This window comes from Callithrix jacchus, chromosome 9, assembly GCF_049354715.1.
Source record: "Callithrix jacchus isolate 240 chromosome 9, calJac240_pri, whole genome shotgun sequence".
NCBI lineage: Eukaryota > Metazoa > Chordata > Mammalia > Primates > Cebidae > Callithrix > Callithrix jacchus.
The window spans coordinates 31,689,667-31,711,111 of record NC_133510.1 but is presented as its reverse complement, the minus strand read 5'-3'; the positions used below and the strand labels follow the sequence as shown (position 1 = coordinate 31,711,111).

Below are 21,445 nucleotides of genomic sequence, written 5' to 3'. Positions count from 1 at the left end.
TATTTTGTGCATTTTTTTCTTTTGGGACGGAGTCTCGCTCTGTCGCCTAGGCTGGAGTGCAGTGGCACAATCTGCTCACTGCAACCTCTGCCTCCCGGATTCAAGTGATTCTTCTCTCTCAGCCTTCTGAGTAGCTGAGACTACAGGTGCCTGCCACCACGCCCCACTAATTTTTGTATTTTTAGAAGAGACAGGGTTACCATATTGGCCAGGCTGGACTCGAACTCCTTGCATTTTGATCCTCCCACCTTGGCCTCCCAAAGTGCTGGATTACAGGTGTGAGCCACCACACCCAACCCCTATTTTGTGCATTTCTAAGGTGTCAGCAATGAGGGCCTGGAACACTATATTGGGTAAGCTAGCTATGGGTGTGACCACGTTGTTATGAATGTATGATTTTGCCTGTCTTTTTCACGAGGATGACTACAAAGAAGCAAAAGATTATGAGTCTCAAAGAATTTTTAGAACTTTAAGAGGTCCAGACATTTATGAGCATGGAATCAATATTCAAGATTTTGGGATTTCTCTAGGGCACTGAAGATGTATTCCCATCTGTTTATGTGTATTTTTACTAAGGCACAAATGTGAGTTGACTTCAATGAGAGGTTGGCTTTGGGAAGACAGTTACTTAACTCTTGTGTGAGTCCAGATAATTACCTAACATCTGCATTAAAACAAGATTTTTATTTTTTGTTGTTAAATCCTTCATAAAAACTCTCAGAAAATATTATAAACTTTGCAGCAAACCACCATGGCATGTGTAGACCTATGTAACAATCCTGCACAATCTGCACATGTACCCCAGAACTTAAAGTATATTTTAAAAAAATTGTTTTCTTAGAGAGACAATTAAAAAAAAAACTTTTGCTTTTGCAGACTTAAGTAAATTCGTATTATTTATTACACTACATTAATGATTTTTCAGTAATGATATATTATAACATAGTTCAGTTTGGTGACAAAATTAATTTGCGTAATTTTATAGATGGCCGTAGCCTGGTATTTATAAAATCTTTAAATATCTTTTTTTTTTTTTGAGATGGAGTCTCACTCTGTCACACAGGCTGGAGTGCAGTGGTGTGGTCTTGGCTCACTGCAGCCTCTACCTCCTAGGTTTAAGTGATTCTCCTGCCTCAGCCACCTGAGTAACTGAGACTGCAGGCCCAAACTAATTTTTGTGATTTTAGCGGAGACTGAGTTCTGTCATGTTGGCCAGGCTGGTCTCCCTCAAGTGATCCACCCATCTCGGCCTCCCAAAGTGCTGGGATTACAGGTGTGAGCCACCATGCCCAATCTAAAATCCTTAAATATTCTAAGGGGAACTTTAATTTTTTCCATTATATATAAAAAATATTATACCAAAAATTATGTGCTATAATGATATTTTAGAATTGAAGGGATATTTTTAAGTTCTTTGGATCTCTCTTAAATGCAATAAGTCTATTCTGGGACAAGGCATTCATGCACAAAGCAACCTATGGACACAGAGCAGAGCAGAAATTAATGCAAAGTACTATACAAGTAAATTGCCATTAAATCACGTCCTATTTGTAAGGGTACAAATTCTTTTCATAGTAATTCTTTTTTTTTTTTGAGACAGAGTTTCGCTCTTGTTACCCAGGCTGGAGTGCAATGGCATAATCTCGTCTCACCGCAACCTCCGCCTCCTGGGTTCAGGCAATTCTCCTGCCTCAGCCTCCTGAGTAGCTGGGATTACAGGCACGCACTACCATGCCCAGCTAATTTTTTTATTTTTAGTAGAGACGGGGTTTCACTTCTTGATCTCGTGATCCACCCGCCTTGGCCTCCCAGAGTGCTGGGATTACAGGCTTAAGCCACCGTGCCGGGCCTATAGTAATTTTATAATATCACCTGTTACCTCTGTGAATCTTTTCATATCTTTAGGTGAGGCTGGTGGTCTGGTACTCTGTGTTCTCATGGGAGACTTATTCCTCAGTTTCTATATTGTAGTGTAATAAATGATATGCTTACCTGTCTGTATTATTTTTCTATCAGATGAGCAGGGATGATGTTCTTTTAGCTGTTCCTATAGTAGACAGTAAATTTTTGCTAAGACGATGAATTAAATATAGATTGAAATCAGTGGGAATAGCCAGGCATGGTGGTACATGCCTGTACTCCCAGCTATTTGGGAGGCTGAGGTGGGAGGATCACTAGAGCCCAGGAGGCAGAGGTTGCAATGAGCAGAGATTATGCCACTGCACTACAGCCTGGGCAACAGAGTGAGATCCTGTCTCAAATTTAAAAAAAAAGAGAGAAGAAATAAAGAAAAGAAATAAAAGTGGTAATCTATTGAAACTTGAAAACCTTTTTCTCTATTTAATAGAGATAATTATAACAATATTCGACCTGTTATACAAATGGAACCTACAATACATGTTTAAGTGATTTCAAGTCAAAGTCATGGACCCAGAGAGTATGATGATACTTTTCCATTAATTTTTGGTGAACCATTTTTATATAAATTTTATTATAAAAATTTGAGTACATTTATTAGACCTGTTATCCACTGGAATGAAACCTGTTGTACTAAGGTAATAGAAGGTAATAGAAGATGTGCAGGATCTGTTTACTCATACTATTTCATTTAATCCTCACCGCAGTCCATACATTTTATATTGTTAGCCAAAAATGTTAGAAAAGGGTATGTGTCATCACTGATCATTAGAGAAATGCAAATCAAAACCACATTGAGATACCATCCCACGCCAGTTAGAATGGTGATCATTAAAAAATCGGGAGACAACAGATACTGGAGAGGATGTGGGAAAATAGGAACACTTTTACACTGTTGGTGGGAATGTAAATTAGTTCAATCATTTTGGAAGACAGTGTGGTAATTCCTCAAGGACCTAGAAATAGAAATTCCATTTCACCCAGCAATCCCATTACTGGGTATATATTCAAAGGATTACAAATCGTTCTATTATAAAGACATATGCACACATATGTTCATTGTGTTTTTTTTCTTTACACTGTTTACAATAGCAAAGACCTGGAACCAACCCAAATGTCCCTCAATGATAGACTGGAGTGGGAAAATGTGGCACATATACACCATGGAATACTATGCAGCCATAAAGAACGATGAGTTCGTGTCCTTTGTAGCGACATGGATGAATCTGGAAACCATCATTCTCAGCAAACTGACACAAGAACAGAAAACCAAACACCGCATGTTCTCACTCATAGGCAGGTGTTGAACATTGAGAACACATGGACACAGGGTGGGGAGCATCACACACTGGGGTCTGTTGCGGGGAACTAGGGGAGGTACAGCGCGGGGTGGGGAGTTGGGGAGGGATAACATGAGGAGAAATGCCAGAGATAGGTGATGGGGGCAGGGATGGAGGCAGCAAACTACATTGCCATGTATGTACCTATGCAACAATCCTGTATGTTCTGCACATGTACCCCAGAACCTAAAGTACAAAATATTATATATATATATAAAGAAAGAAAAGCGTATGTATCTCAGAAAGGTTAAACAACTTGCCCAAGTTCACAGATAGAAAAGGTAGCAAACTAGAATTTGAACCCAGGCCTAACTCCCAAAATCTACCTCCTTTCCGTTCTACTGTACATTTACTCAAGCTAAATGATGAGATGATCAAGAAAAGGATAACCACGTTCTTTTGGGTAAGGCTGAAAATCATCTCACAGTAGGGAGAACAAAATTGTGTAAGTGTAATTAAAGAAAACTTTGTGTGCTGATAGTGATTAAATTGAAGTACTTTACATATCAGTTCAAATGCTAATTTCCTATTGTTTTCCTTTTTACTGTAGATAAGGAACATTTTTTGCCAGCTTTATAGTTTTAACAATAGTTTGACAAATTACTTACATTAACACATATATAGAATCTCACAGCACGAAAGCAATAAAAATTGTAGATGTCTAGCACGGATATTTAAAAAAATAGCTAATTAGCTAATTAGTTAATCCCTTAGCTAATATTGTGATGTAAACAAAAGAGATGAGAAAATTCACTACTGGAAGGAGGGACCATTTTCTTGAATTCCTCTCACCAAATATGTCCATCGACTTCCGATGTAGAATCCAGCCTTCCACAGAGGTAGGGAGGCTCTCTGGTCAAACAAGCTGGCATTGCTTCCTCCTGAAGAAGAGTGATTTCACTAAGGCTTGAGGAACTTGCCAGGATTCATTCTGGGGGACCCAAGTGTCCAGCTAATTTGTGATTAGCAGGGAATCTATCTCTGTGGGTAGAATGCAGAAGTATCAGTTTCAGTGTCAGACTTCACTTGGCCTGAGGTGAGTGCCGCTTCCAGGCGGCTCTAGTTCTCTCCAGAGGACATGAGATGTTGGCAACTATGGCTCCAGGAAATGGGCCCTAGAAAGAGAGGATAAAACCAGCAGATAAGGTGGAGCCTGTTTCCTGTGATTTTCCCAAACCATTGTCATGTTTGCTCAGGGAAATCTGGAGATCTGTGACAGGAGAGGCTGGCGTGGGCCCTTGGATGCAGGATGGCGGATGCTGAGTTAGAGAAAGCCCTGTGGTAGTGTGCATTGTAGTCCCCAAATGCCTTCAGATGCCAGGCAACCCGGTGGGAAACTTAAATGATTGAAGACCTTGTTGGGCAGCTATATACCATTCAAGAATGTAGACCCTGCAAGGCCAGTTTTTTGGTTTTCATGAGAAGCTAATCATTCTGTTTTTAAAAAATGAAATCTACTGGGTTTTAAATATTTGCAACCAAAGTTTTAAATTAGTATGAGGATCAAAGAAAATCCACAGGCAAAATTGCCACCAGTTAACAAGGGTTGGCGTAGAAGCAGCTATTTGGGACTTGGAGGGAAGGGGCCTACCTTACCCCCTTTTAAGGAATATTGATTTCATTAGTCTGGCTGGGTGGACCCCAAGCACTGGATTATCCCAATATGCAGTGGGGGCTGATCCCTACTCACTTAAAAGGTGATATGAAGTGACTGAATTCTAGGCACCACACAGCCCTGTCCATACCCCTTTCCTGGCTACCTTCCCTCCTCATTCTTTACATTCTCCTCAGGCAACTTTATCTTCATGTGAATGGATACATCACAGATGCATCTGTCTTTGTTTGGTTGGCTAATGCAGTGACCAGAATACTCCCTTTGATATAAAGCACTGTGATTATATGGTTACATATTATTATTACATTTTATGTGATTATATTATTAAATATTATACTATTTAAATATAGGAAGAGCAGTTACGTGAATAATTCTCTTTCTGTGTCTCTTTCTGAATTAAATGTGCATAAGAATTATTTAGGAGGTCAATACAATGGAGATTATGAAACTCCACTTTAAGAGATTCTGGTTCAGTAGGTAGGGTTCTGGAATTTGTTTGTTAAACACCCACCTGAGTTTACTGTAACACAGATGGTTGGAGACCACACTTTGAGAAACATTGACTCACAATGGATGCTAGTGGCTGACACTTCTGTTATTTCAGCTCTAGTTTCTTGCCTGAGTTGTATGTAGGTCTGCTGTATAAACAACTGCCTAATGGAAATCTCCACCATCTCTACCTGGATAACTTCTCATTGTCTGAATCCAAATGTATTATTTTCCTCCAAAGCCTGAACGCAGACTTTAAAAAAATTCCATTGAAATGTGCCATCGAAGGTACATTTCTGTTGCCCAACCCAGAAATCTACATTTGTAGCTTTGGTGGGTGGATGCCAGCAATCAGGGTGCATACAGTATATGGCAGGCACCAGTGTGCCCACTGAGTCTTTGCCATGGCTGCCCAGTGAGTCTACCTTGGCTTTCTAAGTGTAATCCAGTTCTTCTGGGACAAGCCAATAATAGCAACAGCTTTATTTACTGAGGTTTACTCTGTGCCAGGCACTCTTCTAAGTATTTCACATGTATTAATTTAATCTTGAAGCCACTGAATTCTCTGTCCAAGTTTTTGGCAGCTCAGCACCCCCTGAGGCTAGATCTACTCCCCATATTTCCAATTGCCAGCTGAGTCTACTGCTTCAAACAGATAATGTCATCATTTTCCCACGATGAGATCACTCACCTAACTATAGACTCTAGAGTTGGGGATTCCTGCTACTGTTTGCTGCTCAGAATTCCAGGGATATTGGTGGCTGCCTAAATTGGAAGCTGCTTAACATATCTGGCTAACTATTGTAAATTGACTTGCTGCCTACTTAAAAACAATAGAGTGAAGGGGTAAGAAGAAAATTCAGAGATTGTCTAGTTCAAATTCCTTATTTTATAGACTTGGAAACTGAGGCCTACAACTAAAAAGTGATTTATTAAGTGTAAGAGAGGAGAAAGAAAGAGCTAGGGAGCAAAGCTCTGTTTTCTCTCTTTATATCTAATACTGGAACGCAAGCCTCATTCTTTTTTCTTTTTTTTTTTTTTTTTTGAGACGGAGTTTCGCTCTTGTTACCCAGGCTGGAGTGCAATGGCGCGATCTTGGCTCACCGCAACCTCCGCCTCCTGGGTTCAGACAATTCTCCTGCCTCAGCCTCCCGAGTAGCTGGGATTACAGGCACGCGCCACTATGCCCAGCTAATTTTTTTGTATTTTTAGTAGAGATGGGGTTTCACCATGTTGACCAGGATGGTCTCGATCTCTTGACCTCGTGATTCACACCCCTCGGCCTCCCAAAGTGCTGGGATTACAGGCGTGAGTCACCGCGCCCGGCCCCGCAAGCCTCATTCTAATAGAGTTACGTGATACTGGGGATTTTTGTTTGTGTTGATCATTTCTGTATCTGCCTGCACCTAGAGTAGTGCCTGGAGTGCAGTGACTGAAGGAATACATCACGGATGCATTAGTCTATAGTTGGTTGGTGATGTAATGACCAAAATACCCTTTTGACATAAAGGACCATGTTTATATTACTAAACATGATTATCTGAGTTATATTTAAATATAGAAAAAAACATATATATAGTTGACTATCCAGACTAACACCGTGAAACCCCATCTCCACTAAAAATACAAAAAATTGGCCGGGCACGGTGGCTCAAGCCTGTAATCCCAGCACTTTGGGAGGCCGAGGCTGGTGGATCACGAGGTCAAAAGAGCGAGACCATTCTGGTCAACATGGTGAAACCCCGTCTCTACTAAAAATACAAAAAATTAGCTGGGCACGGTGGCGTGTGCCTGTAATCCCAGCTACTCAGGAGGCTGAGGCAGGAGAATTGCCTGAACCCAGGAGGCGGAGGTTGCGGTGAGCCGAGATCGCGCCATTGCCCTCCAGCCTGGGTAAAAAGAGCGAAACCCCGTCTCAAAAAAAAAAAAATAAAAAAAAATTAGCTGGGCATGCCTGTAGTAGGTGGTTCATGCCTATAGTACCAGCTACTAGTTGGGAGGCTGAGGCAGGGGAATTGCTTGAACCTGGGAGGTGGAGGTTGCAGTGAGCCGAAATTGTGTCACACTGCACTCCAGCCTGGGCGACAGAGCGAGACTCCATCTTAAAAAAAAATGCAATGGAGGAAACAGATGTAAAAGACACGTATGTAGCAAGGAGGTCGCTTAATTATTCTGCATAAATGTCACCTCAAAGGAAATCTGCCCTGACCACCCTTTCTAAAATTGTCACCCACATCCTTCTTGATGCTCTGATTCTACGTATTTTTCTTAATAGCACGTCTCATAGTATAACCTTACATCATTATGCATTTGGTATTCATTGTCTGTTCACTCATTAGAATAAGCTGTTTGAGCCTTGAGCTTTATCTTTCTCATCACCAAATTGCCAGAACATTGACCTGCCTGACATAGAAGAGCTTCCTGAAAACAATGGTTTTACATTTGGGAATGGCAACATAATTGGCATTCAGAGGCCTAACAAACCTCAGCGGATAGAAGCAAAATAAAAACTCATTGCTTTGCAATGCTGCAGTAAATGTGAGAGATAAATAATATTGTTTGGGGGAATATTTACAAAAACACATTCTCTTTATCATAAAGTAAATGATTTATGTATTTTTAGACTTCCTTCTATGTATTTTTACCCCATATTGAAGAAATGACCTGGAATTATAAGTAAAATTATGACATATAGATGAGGGATAGTTGCTTATTTTAAAATGGGGGCTGGGTGCGGTGGTTCACACCTGTAATTCCAACACTTTGGAGGCCAAGGCAGGCAGATCACAAGGTCCGGAGTTCGAGACCAGCCTGGCCAATATGGTGAAACCCTGTCTCTACTAAAAATACAAAAGTTAGCCAAGTGTGGTGGCATGCATCTGTAGTCCCAGCTACATGGGAGGCTGAGGCAGAAGAATAGCTTGAACCCAGGAGGTGGAGCTTGCAGTGAGCAGAGATTGAGACTCTGTCTCAAAAAAAAAAGTGATGTAGTGGGCTGAATAGTGTCCCAATGTAAGATGTAATTAGTGTCCCATGCAGATGTAATTAGTTAAAATCTCAAGAAGAAATCATCCTGGATATGGAGTGAGCCCTAAATCCAATGATGTGCCTTTCTAAGAGAAGATAGAGATTTGAACACACAGACACAGAACAGAGAATGCATGAAGGTGGAAGCACAAATTGGAGTGATGTGTCTGCAAGTCAAGCAACACTGGGAACCACCGTAAACTGTGAGAGAAAAAGAAGGATTCTCTTCTAGAACCTTCGGAGGGTGATCTGCTGCCACAGGTAATTTTACACTTCTAGTCCCTAGAACTGTGAAAAAATAAATTTCTGTTTTTTTAAATCACGTTTGTGGTAATTTGTTAGGGCAGCTGGAAAATGAATACAGTGAGGATAGGAGATATATGCTAACTTGAGGAAAGGAGGATATGTGAATTGTACCTTAGTCTACAATATTTTGAAGTATTATTATACTACTGACTGCAAATGAGTGCTCACTGTGAGCAGATTACGTGCTCTGTGAGATTCAGCTCTTTAATGGCATCCTAAAAATCAGAAGAATGGGCCAGCCAGGCCTCAGGGCTCAGCAGCTATGATGGAGGAGGGGCCTCAGTCACGTCTCAGGTAGCTCATTGGAAGAAGGCATTCCAGGCTTCTCCCTTATTCCTTCATATGAAATATTGGTGGTGGGGAGTTGCTCCCCTTAACCTTTGAGAGAGGCAGAGAGACCAGCACTTCAAATCCATGGGAGAGGGTGACTCTTACTGTTTTTCATTTCATGGCACCTGGTACTCATAATCCTTGTCATGAAACAAAGAAATAATTTTCGTTTCTTATTATTTAGAATTCCTGGTGCCAATTATTTCTTTTTACTTTCATTTCATCTCTTTCTATCCTGAGTCCCTGCCCTCATCCCCTTACTGATAAAATGGCTGGAACTGAGAAATCCATTCTCAACAATCTGGTTTATCCTACTACTACAAATGATATATTTCACTATCCCCCATGAGTCCCTGCTCTCATGAATGGACTACAACATTCTGGTTCCCTCTGGCTCTTTCCCTTCATCTTTCTCTCCTTTCTTTCTTACCCTTTTTGCTGTCTTTCTCCCCGGCTTCAGCACTTCTTCACTGAGAGCCTTTTGGTAATTAGAGCTTTGGGCATTGGGTTTTTTTGTTTTTGTTTTTAGAAGGCACAGGGTTTGGCTATTTTGTTGTCCAGGTTGGTCTTGAACTTCTGAGCTCAAGCCTTCCTCCTGCCTCAGCATCCTAAGTAGCCGGGACTACAAGGGCATGCCACTATGCCCAGCTCTCATCACTGTTTTTCTTTTCCCTTTTCTGTGTATCTAAATTCTCCTTATCTTTCAATGTTTGCTTCAAACTTCTTCTATCTGGCTTTCTACAGCAATTCCCAGGGATAGTTTTATTTTCCCATTTCAAATTTCTGTAGCCTTTACGGTCAGTACAGTGCATTTAGCCCTGATCATCTGTCACCTTGTATTACTATTTATGGTGATTATAAGCCGTGTATTGTCTACTCATTTAGATTATGAGTTCCCTAAGGAAATAGGCACACTGTATTTATATTAGAAACCTCAACATTCTGAAGTGCCTTGATAGACCAGTTGCTTGGAGATGCTTATTGATTGGGTGTATTTGGTACTTTACATGAAGTCAAGAGCTCTCAAAAGCAAGTATATTATTGTGTTCCCCCAGATTAAGCCTCCCTCCTTCCTTGGGCTAGGTCTATCAAACTTGTCTGAGGCCTGTTTTGAAGAAAAAAAAAACAGTTTTGAAGAAAGAAAAAGATCATTTGTTTTAGAACCAGGGAGAAAGGGAATGTCAGCTCAAAACTGCCGCAAGGCAAATTTGCCATTTAAAACCAGCAGTCACATTCCTGTTTATGAGGTCATCTAAGCACTGCATACTGGAAATGAGCCTCTGTGCATGTGGGAGTGAGCATGGGGCAGAGGAGAAAGCAAGAGGCAATAAAAGGAACTGTAGGGGCCAGGGCAGCACAATTGCCCCTCTCTGTCAAGGTAAGAGGAATGGCCCTTTGAAGAAACTGCTGCATTTATACAGATTCTGGATAGCCCTGTGTATGAATCAGGGGTGATGCTGACCACCCCACCAGGCAAGTAACAACTGTATTTCTGGTGTGACTACTAGCCCAGCATCTGCTTGCATAACTCCTGTGCTTTGAAAAATGTTGAGGAAAGCACCTTGCCCAGCCATTTATAAGGTTAAGCAAAGACTAGGTGAACCAGTTTTCTTCAGTAAAAGAAATTCTATGGGACACACAGAATATAAGCAGGGCAGGGGAAAATGAATAATAATGATAATAAACAGCACCAACATTTATGGAAAATTTAATACATACAAGACCAAATACTAAAAGTGTAATGTTCATTTTTTTAATCCCTCTAAGAACATGCAAAGCTGCTACTTCTAAAGTACAGAGGTTAATTAATTTGCTTAATATCATATTGCTACCAGTTGGCATCATAAGGATGTCAGAGCACAGGTTCTTGTATTCCATGCAGTAGACATGTGATGGTCATCTTTTCACAAGCAAAATTCAGGATATGGGGCTTAAGACAGATCAGCGTGCATTGGATTCAATGGGAATGAACAGTTGAAATTAGGATTGTTGAAGAAAATCCTGGTAGTAGAATCATAACCCTTTAAATACCAAAGAAAATTATGGATCATAATTTGTCTATGTTTGGTTGGCAAATTTCTCTTCTTGCCTCTTTGGCAATAAGGAAATTATGCTGTTTATATTCAGAGCATGCAATTAGTATCATTCTGATTGATCTATTGGAAGTTAAAAATAGTTTTCCTTAGAGTCCATGTAATCAATGACAAAAGCATTTCCCAATTGACTTGGTAGAGGTTACTGATGATTACACCTATACTTTCCCCTGGCTTTCAAAATGTCATTTAGAGAGGATAACTTGGTTCATAATGAAAGCTCTCACCAATTTTTGAAATGTACATTGAACACTGATCTTGTCTTTTTCTTTTCTTTTTTTTTTTTAAATAAAGAGTAAACTGTATTATTGAGGTACTAAGACGTGTGAAGTGAACAGAAAAACATCATGTCCCGCGTGGTTACTTCTGATTTTTTAACTCTTGGATCAGATTTTACAAAAGAATGATATGTAAACAACATACATTTTAAGCCTATCCACAGGGTTGATTTCAGATGTAGAGGTGGAGTCGGCAGATGATTGACTAGTGTGATTTGAGAGTTTTCAAAAACAATTTCTACTGTTACCCTGACACTCTGGAACTATGGCCAATTGGCTAAATTCCTGTATATAAAAGAAATGGTTATTTGGGCTAAAATATGGATGAGAGAATGGGAGATTTATGCCCTACTCTCTTGGTTTCTTTTTGGGAAATCTATCTATACCGTTTGAAAATCACTGCTGGCCAGCACTGAATAAGTGGTTAACTCTGTGTGAGTAAGCAATCATCTCCTGGCTAGTGGGCCAATAGAATTTGACCTAGAGAAAAGTTTTCATAGAATAGTGAGGTTTGATAGGAAGGAAGAATGGCCTTTACCGAGTACCTATTACATAGGAGACACTACAGGTGTCTTATAGACATTGGGTCATTTGAAACCCCTGATACACCTGCGTGGTAGTGATTGGGATGGAAGGAGACTGAAGAATGAAGAAAACAGTAGTTGCAATCCTTAGTGGGATCTGTCTGTGAACACATTTCAGTGACCTACTTTGAGCTCCTAAGTCCAGGTCTAGATCTAACATCTTACCACTTCAATGGTGAAGAAGGAAGACCTGGAGATTCCTATTGTAATTTTTAGTAGCAATTTGTATAAGTTTATATCTAGTAAACCGTGGAGCCAGAATTTACGCCAATATCAATTATGCCAGGTCTCCTAACTATAAAACTCATATTATAAAACCCATATGTCTTTCCTCTTATATGGGGAGGAAGTATTCTATAAGATGAGAGGTTAAAACGTGAGCTCACAAGCCACACTGCCTGGCTTCTGATCCTTACTCTACCACTATGGCTACTTGTGAGATCTCAAACGAACTACTCAATCTCAGTATGCCTCTCTCCTCAAAGGTAAATGTGGAGGAGGATACTCTGTGTTTAACAGCTATCTCACGGGTCTTTAGTAATGAGCTTAGTATACAATAAGCCCTCAATAAGTTGAGCTTTTTTTTTTTTTTTTTTTTTTGAGACAAAACTTCACTCTGTAGCCCAGGCTGGAGTACGGTGGTGAGATCTCGACTCACTGCAATCTGTGCCTCCTGGGCTCAAGCGATTCTCGTGCTTCTGCCCCCAAGTTGCTAGGATTACAGGTGTCTGACACCACATCTGGCTAATTTTTGTATTTTTAGTAGAGACAGGGTTTCACCATGTTGGCCAGGCTGGTGTCAAACTCCTGACTTCAGGTGATCCACCTGCCTTGGTCTCCCAAAGTGCTGGGATTACAGGTGCGAGCTACTGTGCCCAGCCAACTTAAGCTTTTATCACTCACTGTTATTGCGACCAGGTGAATAGGCTATTCCTCTGCCTGGTTCTGAAACAGGGCTGAGCTGGAGATCATGGCTGGCTGCCAAGGCAAAGGGTACATGTTTCTTGGTCAGTTGTAAAAAGGGAACATTGGTACTGAAAAAAAGCCTTGCCCATTTCAGTATTTTGCCTTGAAGCGGTCCTGGAGAACTAGATTCTCTAAGCCCCACGACCTCTCAACAGTAAATAGTAAGCATTGGTAGAGCTTATTCTTAAAATTATTATTATATGAAGAGAGATCTAAAGGTAGGCTAATAAGTTCCATGTAAGTGATGCCAGGCATTCTGATTCTGATGAACTGACGTTCATTTTAGTAGACACCCATGTAGTTCAATTGATTATGGAGTGGATTGAGTTCTATTTCTTAAGTAGACAAAAGACAAGCTGTTGAATGATTTTTACCCCACTATCCCCTAAAATACAATGTATTTTTCAGTCTCTCTCTCAATGAAAGGAAAAGGGCTTCCTCTTTTCCTTTATTTTATTTTGTCTGAGGGCAACAGGGGGTTATAAATTACAGACTTCAACTGGGTGCTGTGGCTCACACCTGAAATCTCAGCACTTTGGGAGGCAGAGGCTGAAGGATGGTTTGAGGCCAGGAGTTCATGATCAGGCGGGCAACATAAACCTTGTCTCTACAGAATTTTAAAAATTAGCCAGGTGTGGTGGTGTGCACCTGTGGTCTCAGCTGCTTGGGAGGCTGAGTCAGGAGGATTGCTTGAGCCCAGGAGTTTAAAGTTACAACGAGCTATGATTGCACCAGTACACGCCAGCCTGGGTGACAGAGCAAGACTCTGTCTCTTGAAAAAGAAAAAAGGCTGGGCACAGTGGCTCACACCTGTAACCCCAGCACTTTAAGAGGATGAGGTGGGCAGATCACTTGAGCTCAGGAGTTTGAGACCAGCCTGGACAATGTGGCAAAACCCTGTCTCTACAAAAAATACACCAGGTGTGGTATTGTGTGTCTGTCATCCTAGCTACTCTGGAGGCTGAGGTGGGAGGATCACTTGAGCACAGCAGGTCAAGGCTGCAGTAAGCTATAATTATGTCACTGCACTCCAGCCTAGGGGACAGAGTGAGACTCTGTCTCAAAGAAAATACTAATAATAAAAGAAATAAATACTGAGGTCTGTACCTCAGTATTCTATATAATTTGTGATGCTTTACTAATTTTCAGTTTTAACCGACTGAAGAGTCCTTGCTTTAAATGGAGAGCCAAGGAAAATACAGCATATGGAACCCATGTTAAACAGTTATTCTTTAGCGAATAATACTAATTACAGTTATAAAAGCACAGTGGAATCTAATGACTAATATGTAGAATTAATCAACTACTTATGAGCCATTACTATAACTTACTATGTTAGATACTAAGGATACAATGATGAGTAAGATTAGTCTCTGCCCTCGAAGAATTCATGAGTTCATAGTGTAGTGGGGGAAAAAAGAAGTTGCAAAAAAGTACAACAAAAGTGTAATAGTGAAATGTACAAAGTGCTAACATAGGCAACAACTCTTTCTGGGAAAACTTGTTAAAGCATTACAAAAGAGAACCTTACTAGTTAAGAGTTCTGTAAAATGATCACAAACTGTGACTACTCTCTGTCTCTGTCTCTCTCTCTCTCTCTCCATATACACACATATGTATGTGTATGTATATATATAAATATATATATGGTCATTCTTGGAAGCTAGAAAAATGTCAAATTAATGAGGAGTATGGCACTGAATTCCCGATTACCCCCGTGCAGATTAGTTGCCCTGAGGCACTTGGGCATGGCTCTCTCCATCCCATTTCAAAATCTGCTGACACTTCAGCTCTCCCTCTTGCCATCCAACTCATTCCTGAATCAGGCTGCCAGTTCAGGAGAGGGCCTAGCTCTTCCTTCATAAGTTTGCTACTATGGGCATATAGAAATTATCATTTTTCCATTTGATTATACACACTAGGGATAACTTCCATTACCACGAAATATAAGCATGCTGGATAGCAGCTGTTAACACATTATAAGCAACTGGTAAACTGAAGTAGCAGTTGCTCTTAGGTGTAGCAACACATATTTGATGGAAAGGAGGTTACATTCAGGAAGAGAGGAATTGGTATGTGGTCAAAGGGTCTTCCTGCCCTATGCTGCAGCGGTATCATTTAGGCACCATAGAATGACAGGCTCCTGAGAACCTCATGTTGCAAAAAGTTTAAAAATTGTGCATGAGTGTGTGCGCTGATGTATATGTGTGTGCATGCATGTGTGTACGTGTGCTTACATGTGTGTATACATATGAATACATGAGTGTATTTGTGCATCTCTATGTATGAATGTGTGCGTGTGTGTGCATATGTGTGTGTGTGTGAGGCTGAGCAGGTTGGAAAGTAAGTATAAGACTCCTCATAGTCCCCATGAGCTCTGCTTCTCCCCACCCCCATATCCCCACACCACCAATAGACAAAAACAGAAATGATGTTTTGCGACCTGAGATTTGTTTCGAAAGTTTGTAGCTCTTCGAGGACATTCCAGTGGGACCCTCACTGGTTCCCTGCAGGATGGTGGATTTTCTGTCAGCTGTCCCCCAACCCCCACCAGGTTCCTGAGTCGTTCCCCGCCTGCAGCTGCCGCTATGCAGAGGCGGGCCCGGCCCGGGCAGGCTCGGCCCGTGGCGCAAGCTGCCCGCCCGCTGAAGTCAGCCCGTGGTGCCGGCGGGAGGGGAGCCAGCGAGAGGACGGGGGCGGGGAGAGGCCATGCCTCCAGCTTCAGGGGTTGCACAGAGCGGGCATGATCGCGGTCACCTGCGCGGCGCCGGTACCCTTGCGCTCGTGTTGCCCGGCCCGCGGCCGCGGACTTTGCGGCTGGAGCGCGGCGCCGCGAAGCACCGGCGCGGAGGGTGCCCGGCGTAGGCGGCGGCGGGTGTGGGCCGAGCCGGTATTTATAGCTCCGTGACAGCAGCAGCGGCAGCGACGCCGCCGGCCCGTCTCGCCGTGCTTCCCAGCGAGGCCGCCGGCGCGCCAAGGGCTGTGCTAGACCGCGACTCCGGTGTGCAGTCGCCCCACGCCCCGCGCGACCCTTCGGGTGAGTACGAGGGCCAGGGCGTTGGGTGCGCCTCCCCCGCCGCTAGGTCCGGCCGAAGCGGAGCCCTCCGGGCCCGACCGCCCGCAGCCCAGCTGACTCCTTGTCCCTGCCGGCGAGTGCGGAAGCAGCCGCGGAACCCCGGCCCGGCCCCCGAATTCCCGGGCGCCTCTACTCCTGCCTTCCTGGGGATGGCAGCCAAAGAGGCTGGATGAAGTGTCAGAGAGGGAGGCGGACGCGCCAGCCCTCTGGCTAAGGGCAGAGGGGACTCCCGGGCGAAGGGCTCTTGGTGGGAGCCCTCAAACTCTCGGCTCGGGCTCCCGGATGCCGAGATACAGCGGGAGAGCAGACCTTGAACTTTCCTCGCTTCAGTGATTCCTAGCCTAGGAACTGAGTAAAAGCCCTATTTTTCTTAATTAAATTAACAGGTTGCAGTTTATTGGTGGTGTTCTTGCGGGGGGGAGGGGGAAAGACTTGGGTGTTTGGGTGTTTGCTAACTTCATCGTGACTAAATAAAACTATTTTTTTCAATCCTATTTTTGAAAATGCCACAGGCCCACAAGTGTGTTCTACCCTCTGTGGAACAATGGTGTGTGTGTGTGCGCGCGTGTGTTTGTGTGTGCGCGTGAGAGAGAGAGAGAGAGAGGAGTAAACATCACATGTTTGTCAGGAACTCAAAAGGAAAAAAAAATGAGTAAAAGTATGTTGAATATAAGACTACATGTATTGTCCAGCAAACTGTAAATGATGTATTGTCTGAAATCCAAGGAGGACTTCTAGGAAGCTTTCAGGATTTTGTTTTGGATTGGAAACAACGTCTTCCAATTTATGGAATAGAAAAGTAGTTGAATCCCTGTAAACCCCATTTTTGTTGTAAAGTATTGACATTTGACCATGGATATACTTTCTTTTATCCTCCCAGTCTCTGTAGTTTAAAAGTAGTTGTGGATTTTGACATTCTGACCCAGGTATTTATCCCTCCCATCCCACCCTCCATCTGATCCTTGTGATGAGAAACTGGTTCTTAACAGTTTTGTCCATGCTTCTTGAAGATATCGTTAAAAAAATAAACTTCATCCGTGAATGAATTTTATTTAATTTATTAAATGTTATTTTCTTTGCGTTCAGAATATGATCATGGCAATTCCTTTTTTTTTTTTTTTTTTTTGAGATAGAGTCTTGCTCTGTCGCCCAGACTGGAATCCAGTGGCGCAATCTCGGCTCACTGCAACCTTGGCCTCCCGGGTTCAAGTGATACTGCCTCAGCCTCCTGTGTAGCTGGGATTACAGGCGTGCAGTGCACTACCACACCTGGCTAATTTTTGTATTTTTAGTTGAGACGGGGTTTCACCATGTTGCTCAGGCTGGACTCACCTCGTAATCTGCCCACATTGGCCTCCCAAAGTTCTGGGATTACAGGCGTGAGCCAGCCACCAAATCTGACCGGCATTTCTTTATTACAAACAAATCACTGAAAAAGGTCTAAACATTTTTGAAGAATATAGTAGTGATTATTTTTTAACTTTATAATGTGCTAAGTCTTATAAATATTTTGCCATTTCAATGGAAAGTTGTCTCTGTTCAGAGGACCCCTAGACCTACTTTGCTTTTGAGCCTCTGTCTTAGAAACTTGCACTGATTAAGCAATTTGTTTGCCCTAGGGCTGCAGGATAGGAACAAGGGAAAACAAATCACATAAAGATTGAAACAGTGTGAAGAGAAAGTCTAGGAAGTAATTTATTGATGTAATCTTCTGAATTAGCTAAGGTACCGCAAATATTATCCTGGAATCTATCAGAACCACTTATGGTGGTTTTATTGATTGACTTAAAAGGTTGCTTTTTATTTAAAAGCCCCTGTGGTCTTTTGTATTAGACTAAAAGTAAGGTGTTCTAACTTTATTTCTGTTATTATTGCTATTTGTTTTTTTTAACCTGTATTAAGCACTTGCATCATGTAAAATGCTATACATAATCTTATCTTTTTATCTAACAATTTAAGATAATATACTAAGATCTATCATTACCTCAGGACTGGTCTGTGTGTATGTGTACGTATGTGTGTGTTTGGGACTAGGCTGCTGGGAAAGTATAAGGCTTCTTGGCTGGGCTTGGCGACTCCCGCCTGTAATCCCAGCACTTTGGGAGGCTGAGGCAGGCAGACCATGAGGTCAGGAGATCGAGACTGTCTTGGCCAACATGGTAAAACCCTGTCTCTACTAAAATATAAAAAAATTAGCCAGGCATGGTGGCACGTTTCTGTAGTCCCAGCTACTTGGGAGGCTGGGGTAGGGCAATCGCTTGAACCTGGGAGGCAGAGGTTGCAGTGAGCTGAGATCACACCACTGCACTCTAGTCTGGCTATTGAGCAAGACTCAGTCTCAAAAGCAAAAGACTTCCCATACACCTCATGGGTTCTGCTTCTCTCCACCCTCACATCCCATACCACCAATAGACAAAAACAGAAAAGATGTTTTGCCACCTGAGATTGCTTTTGAAAATTTGTAGCTCTTTGATGACATTCCATATATCTGGTTTTTCTACCTTTCTGCCGTTTCTCCTTTTGCAGATTTGGATGTCCGTTTTCCAGACTCTACTCTCTCTGGAATGGAGTCCTCTGGGTTTTTTTTTTTTTTTTCTCACCCAAGGCCAGTCTGTTATCTATTATCCACACATCTGTTTATTCATTTTTTCATCCATCAGCAAATATTTATTGAGGGCCTACTAGGTGCAAGTCATCACTTAGTATTTACTCTTAGTTCCTTCCCATTGACATTTTATTCTGTATTTTGTACTCCACACAAAGGTAACTAAGAGCAAAACTTTGGGGTTGTATAGAGGTAGTTGTGCCTGTTTTTGTCAGTTGGTAGCTGTATGACCCTGGCAGATCATAACCTCTGAATTTCTGTTTCTTCACTGCTAAATCCAAATGGCTGGTTTCAGAAATAATTGAGAGAATACTTGGAAAGTGCTTTCCAAGAGCCCAAACCCTTAAAAGCACTAAAAAGTGTTAATTACAAGTTTATTATCTACATCTACTGCAACCCTCTTCATCTCAGGAAATGCATTTTCCATCTCAGGATATGGCAGTTCCATTCTGCATTTTGCCTAGATCACGTCTACATCCAATGCATCGGTAAGTCTTACTAGTTCTCTCTCAGTGTATCCAGAAGTAGAGCTGTTTAAACTGCCTGCCTTAATTTCTCTCTGCTTGGTCCAAGTTGCATCTCTTTGGCAACAGCTTCCTCAGTAGCTTCCCTGCTTCTGTTCCTGGCCCTCCTTTTTTTACAAAATATTTTCAACCAGGAAACAGACTGGCCCTTCTGACATATAGGTCAGATTATGTTCCTCCTCTGCTTCCTATCTCACTCAAGGTGAAAGCCCACATAGAAGAGCTTCAAGGCCTGCTCACGATCAGATGCTACCTTGTGTACCTCATCTCTTTCATACACCCCCGCATGTGTCATACTACCCATCCAGTCATACTACCCTCTATGCAGATCCTTCATTTGCTCTAAACATGCACCTGACAATGGCCTTTGCAACTTCTGTTCCCTCTGCCTGGATCACTCTTTCCCCAGATAGCTGCTGGCTTCTCTCCCTTCTTCCATGCCTGTCTTCTAATGTCACCTTATAATGAGGTCTTCAACTTCCCTCACACCTGACACTCCCTGTTCACTTTTCCTTGCTTTAATTTTCTTTGTGTATTTCTTAAATTCTGTGTTTAATTTTCATCTCTTTAGTATCTGTTTCCCCCAAAGAAACTATCAGATGCATGGCATCAGGGCTTTGTCTGTTAGTTACCCTAGCACATAGGCCAGTGCCTGGCAAAAAATAGGCAATTGGTAAATATTGAACAAATGAATGAATGTTATTATAAAATTAACACATCTGTACATCATCACTGATTGAATCGCTCTTCTGCGTTGAAACCTGTGATAATTCTCTATTCTCCGCTCAGTAAAATACAGACCAACACTTTTGAATAATAGTTGTTGGATTGGCTCCAAATTATCCTTAACTGTCACAGCATAACTCCAAGCACCTGGCGTTCCTGCCACACAGAACTACTGATATGTCTGTAAATCAGTCCCAGACAGTTTCCTCTGTGCCTTTGCACAAAATAGAAGTACTGTGATTTTTTTTTATATAAGACTGCTTTATTATCAGAAACTTTCTAACTAATGTAAAGGGTAACATTTTGGAATTTATGTCCTTGTGTGGGGAAGGCATTGAATGGAATGTTGAAGCGAGGTGGCTTGGATTTAAATTGTGGCTCTGGCATAAATTAATGTTGTTACTCTTTACAAGTTACTAAACTCTAAATCTCAGTTTCAACATTTGTAAAATGGGGAAAATAATATTTTCTTCATTGGGTTGCTATGAAATTTAAGAGATGCTTGTAAAACTCATCAACATATTGTCTGGTATATAGTATGTGCTCAATAAATGTTAGCCCTAGAAATAGTAATTCATCACCTTGTGCTGAAATGAGAAGTGGTTGGGTGGGAGTGCATTAGTATTGTTACTGGTCAAGTCATCAATGCAGTCTTTGGACTCCACTACTCCTCTTTGCTTTGTTTCCCTTAGTGGAAGTTGAATGTCAGGTTGCTCCATCTTCTTCTCCTCTCACCTAAACAATGAGGGAGCTTCTCTTTGTGAATGTACCACTCAACTTATCCAGGAGATGCCTATTGATCACCCAATATGAGCCCAGTACTGTGCTGTGCCCTGGCAGTAAACAGCCCCTTCTTTGAGGAGCTTTCGATCAAGAGGAGACAAACACATACACAGATAATTTTGCTATAATGAGCTAGGAGCTAAGATAAAAGCTCATTCTCATCTGTGGTTACAGAAATGAATGTTTTAAAATGGAAAGATTTTGAAGACTATGTGCCTGTGTAACATAGTCCATTTGAACAGCCTCAAGCCTGGATTTAAATTAACAGTAGATTCACCAAATGATTATACTGATTGTTAAGATGTTTTATATGCACTACAGAGGTGAAAACAGTTTTGGTTCTCTGGATAATATCGGAGTATCTAAGGAACTAGAAAGCAGGGCTGAGATGACTAGGCAAATGTTTGCAGCCTGTGTACGAAGTCGTGAAGTGAGGCTAAGCAGAGGTTTTATTCAAATTATTATGTAAGGGTTCGAAATTTGGGACCCTCTAGAAAATATCACATCAACTTATGGATTATGAGGCAAGAATAAATTCCAGCCAGCTTAAATGATCAATAATGGGGTCCAGTTTTGTTCTCCTAGTTGAAGCTGTTAGTGAAAATAAAGAATATGCTGTAAGCATGATGGGAAATACCTTACTGTAAAAAGCACTTCCAGCTTTGTGGTGTATTAGAAAGGTTAAGGGCTAGGTTAGATAGATTAGAAAGATTAAGGGCCCTTAGACTTGGACATGTCCTCTGTAAAATCTTCCTCTTTGTTCTCATTCCCCCAGAGCAAAGTTGT

General features: G+C 41.8%; 2 protein-coding genes across 6 annotated transcripts in view; one reads left to right on the top strand and one right to left on the bottom strand.

The window, feature by feature from the left end:
• Nucleotides 1–4,177: 4,177 nt before the first annotated feature.
• Nucleotides 4,178–19,445, bottom strand: LOC118144482 (uncharacterized). The gene is made up of 4 exons (XM_078338153.1): nucleotides 19,348–19,445; nucleotides 16,080–16,362; nucleotides 15,389–16,024; nucleotides 4,178–4,372 (listed from the first exon to the last, which is right to left on the bottom strand). Exons 1-4 carry the CDS (start codon nucleotides 19,443–19,445, stop codon nucleotides 4,280–4,282), a joined length of 1,110 nt encoding a protein of 369 aa, XP_078194279.1. The 3' UTR covers nucleotides 4,178–4,279.
• Nucleotides 15,599–21,445, top strand: part of TMEM117 (transmembrane protein 117) — a 535,819-nt gene continuing 529,972 nt past the window's right edge. For 2 of the 5 annotated variants that reach the window (XM_003733724.6, XM_003733723.6), the window contains exon 1: nucleotides 15,599–15,982. The gene's annotated coding sequence lies outside the window, so the exon portion shown is untranslated. Of the gene's footprint in view, nucleotides 15,983–16,233; nucleotides 16,374–18,545; nucleotides 19,115–21,445 lie in introns of those variants that run through there. The other 3 variants (XM_078338864.1, XM_035255759.3, XM_009003606.6) reach the window with 2 other exon arrangements.